This window comes from Hydractinia symbiolongicarpus, chromosome 5 (assembly GCF_029227915.1).
Source record: "Hydractinia symbiolongicarpus strain clone_291-10 chromosome 5, HSymV2.1, whole genome shotgun sequence".
Lineage (NCBI taxonomy): Eukaryota > Metazoa > Cnidaria > Hydrozoa > Anthoathecata > Hydractiniidae > Hydractinia > Hydractinia symbiolongicarpus.
Window position 1 is genome coordinate 10978875 of NC_079879.1, and position 2609 is coordinate 10981483.

Consider the following 2609-nt stretch of genomic DNA (forward strand, 5'->3'; position numbering starts at 1 on the left):
TTCCGGAATGCTTTGGTGGCTTTGTAATGACTTTCTCTTCTTCTTTCTGTTCCTCTTCACCCATTTTATTATAGTGTGGTCTCCTCCACCGTATCCGCCTCATTCACCTCCTTCTTTGCGCTCTCTTTCTTTTTTCCCATATGTCGAGTTGTATGGCTTGTCACAAGCAGTGCAGCTAAACACCTCCCAATGCTACAGTATATGAGTATTCCCAAATCTGTCATACTGTCTCGGATTATAGGATCATCTTTGATATCCCGGCGTAGCTCCTCTACACTGTCAATATCTATAAAGTTCGATACCATGCTAGCATAGAGACTTATAACATGAGTAGACAGTGCTTTTGCAGTCTTCTCACCCTTCTCTCGAAGTTCCCGTTTTACATACTCAGTATGTACCTTGCCGATAGTTTCCTCTGGAGCCTTGTCGACAAAGCCCTCCGTGCATTTCTTTGGCAAAAGATGACCTATGCCTTTGCGTAGGGCTTTCTTTAAAATTTGGCGTTTATCTATGGGTTTCTCTATCTGCTCATAGGCTTCTGCAGAGGCATTGTCAAAGACTTGTGCAATATCAGACATTCCTTTTATTATACGTCTATATCGGAGGAAGCAAAACGCGATCATGGCATATGGCAGGACTATAGCGATATACAAGCATGCCTCCATTTTAATCCCCTGTATACGCTAGGCAGTAATGGCCTCTTGCAAGCGTCTTGAACTGGTATGATACGTTTGTCATCCGCCCTATTGAGTGCCAACTTGTTCACCTCTTCGGTATATACCTTATGACCCTTGTTTTGAATAAGTACCTGGCTTTTGTGGATGTCAATGCCCTCTTCCAGGCATCGCTGATAGTCATCGAAAGTGATGGATATTTCAGTGACGCACCTCTTTACGCCTATGGCTTTGCGATGTAAGGCTCTTGTAAGCATAGAGTTTGGCCCTGAGGGTGATGAACTCGGTCATTGTTTTACCACCCAGTTTGTCTTTCATGAGACCTACCACCTTCTTGTTTTTCCCTATAGGAAGGGGCCCTTCATCATCAGGATTATAGGCACTTGTGTCAAAGCGTGCCTCAACATCCTCCTTGATATCCTTGTAAAAGTCTTCTGTTCGTATATGATACATAAAAGAGTCCGTGTCCATGTAGCAGAGCTGCAACTTGCTACCGTACTTAGACTGCATGAAATCATAGTGAAACTCGTACATGGCCAGCTTCGATATATATTTAGGATGGCCTGGCCAATGTATGCGGGCTTGTTCATCTTCACCTCGGTCTTGCCCATTTCAACGCCTACCAGGTTTTTTCTGAACTTACTACCACCCTTGAAATTTGGTTTCATCACAAGGTTCGTGTACTTGTCTTCGTTTGTAACCAACTGAATATTGCGGTGATTTCTAATATTCTCCATGGTCTTGCCAAATATGCTTAAATTTATAAGCTTGTAGAAGTCCTTTTCGAACTCGTTTTTGGCAGTCGTTCTCAGCCTCGTGTTGTGATCGATATAGCCTGCCAGCCATGCCTTCTGGTTAAATTGGATGACTCTGCGCACCTTCTTGAGCTCAAGCCCATGCCTTAAAGCCTATGGAAGTGCCCTGATATCCACCACATATCTACGTTTATGCTCCAAATTCGGTACTATTTTTTCGACCCTGTAGACGGTCCTGCGTTCGGGAAGGAGCAGCAACTCGTTATGCCTGTCATGTAGTCTCTCTGTACTCATGTACTCATGCCTATTGTCCTCAACAAGCTTCTCAATCCGCTTTTCGGTAAAGGCCTAGACATTCCGCACCATTTAAAGCCGTCCGTGAGCAGGTCCTGACGCATCGCTCAGCCGTGTAGGTTGTTGGCATTAAGGTATTTGAGGTAGGATGATTCAACCTCTGAAATGTTCTGCTCTCTCATGTACTTATTATTAGCCTTGGCATACCGGTGTACAGCCTGGGTTATGCCTCCTCTTATACCCTTCTCGAACAATAGGAGCATATCAGGGTCCGTGAGGAGTTCTAACTTAATCCCCGTATATTTCAGGGCTGTTTTCCAAGCCAGGCCGAGTGCGGAAAAGAAAAGGGCGGGATCAGGCTTTTAGTTGTCCAGCCAGACGCCTCGAAATGTCTCCAAGACGTCAGCTAATAGCAGGACATCTATGGTCAAGTATATATCATGGTAATCACCTATGATGACGTCATCAACCTCTGGGGTAATGAAATTCCATACCTCTTTCGCATATGCATAGTCCCTGTCACTGATACCCTTCATATTAAGCTTACTGTAGAAGGCCTGCTTTGAAAGTAATTCCACTTCCTCAAATCTATACCATCCATCATAGGGGTGCACACCTTTTCGAAGCATCAGCCTGAAGGTATCATCCTCGTCTATAAATTTGGCCATGACGGTACATTTGCCTTTACCTTATCCCGGTTAAGTTGCTTGGTGGTACTCGAATCGCAATTTTTACAATAGAATATTACCATGTACTCAACGTCTATGCTCTGGAATTCTAGGCAGGTATCTGCACACTGGTGACATTTCATACCTGCAGCGTTTGTACCAATGAGGTTGCTTGCCAACTTACCCAGACTTGAGGCCACGAATCGACAACTATCGAT

At 44.5% G+C, this 2609-nt stretch overlaps 1 protein-coding gene across 1 annotated transcript; it reads right to left on the reverse strand.

Annotated features, from left to right (window-relative positions):
- Positions 1–875: 875 nt before the first annotated feature.
- LOC130645959 (uncharacterized) lies at positions 876–1986 on the reverse strand. Its single transcript, XM_057452087.1, has 3 exons — positions 1882–1986; positions 1271–1582; positions 876–1178 (listed from the first exon to the last, which is right to left on the reverse strand). Exons 1-3 carry the CDS (start codon positions 1984–1986, stop codon positions 876–878), a joined length of 720 nt encoding a protein of 239 aa, XP_057308070.1.
- Between the last annotated feature and the right edge of the window lie 623 nt (positions 1987–2609).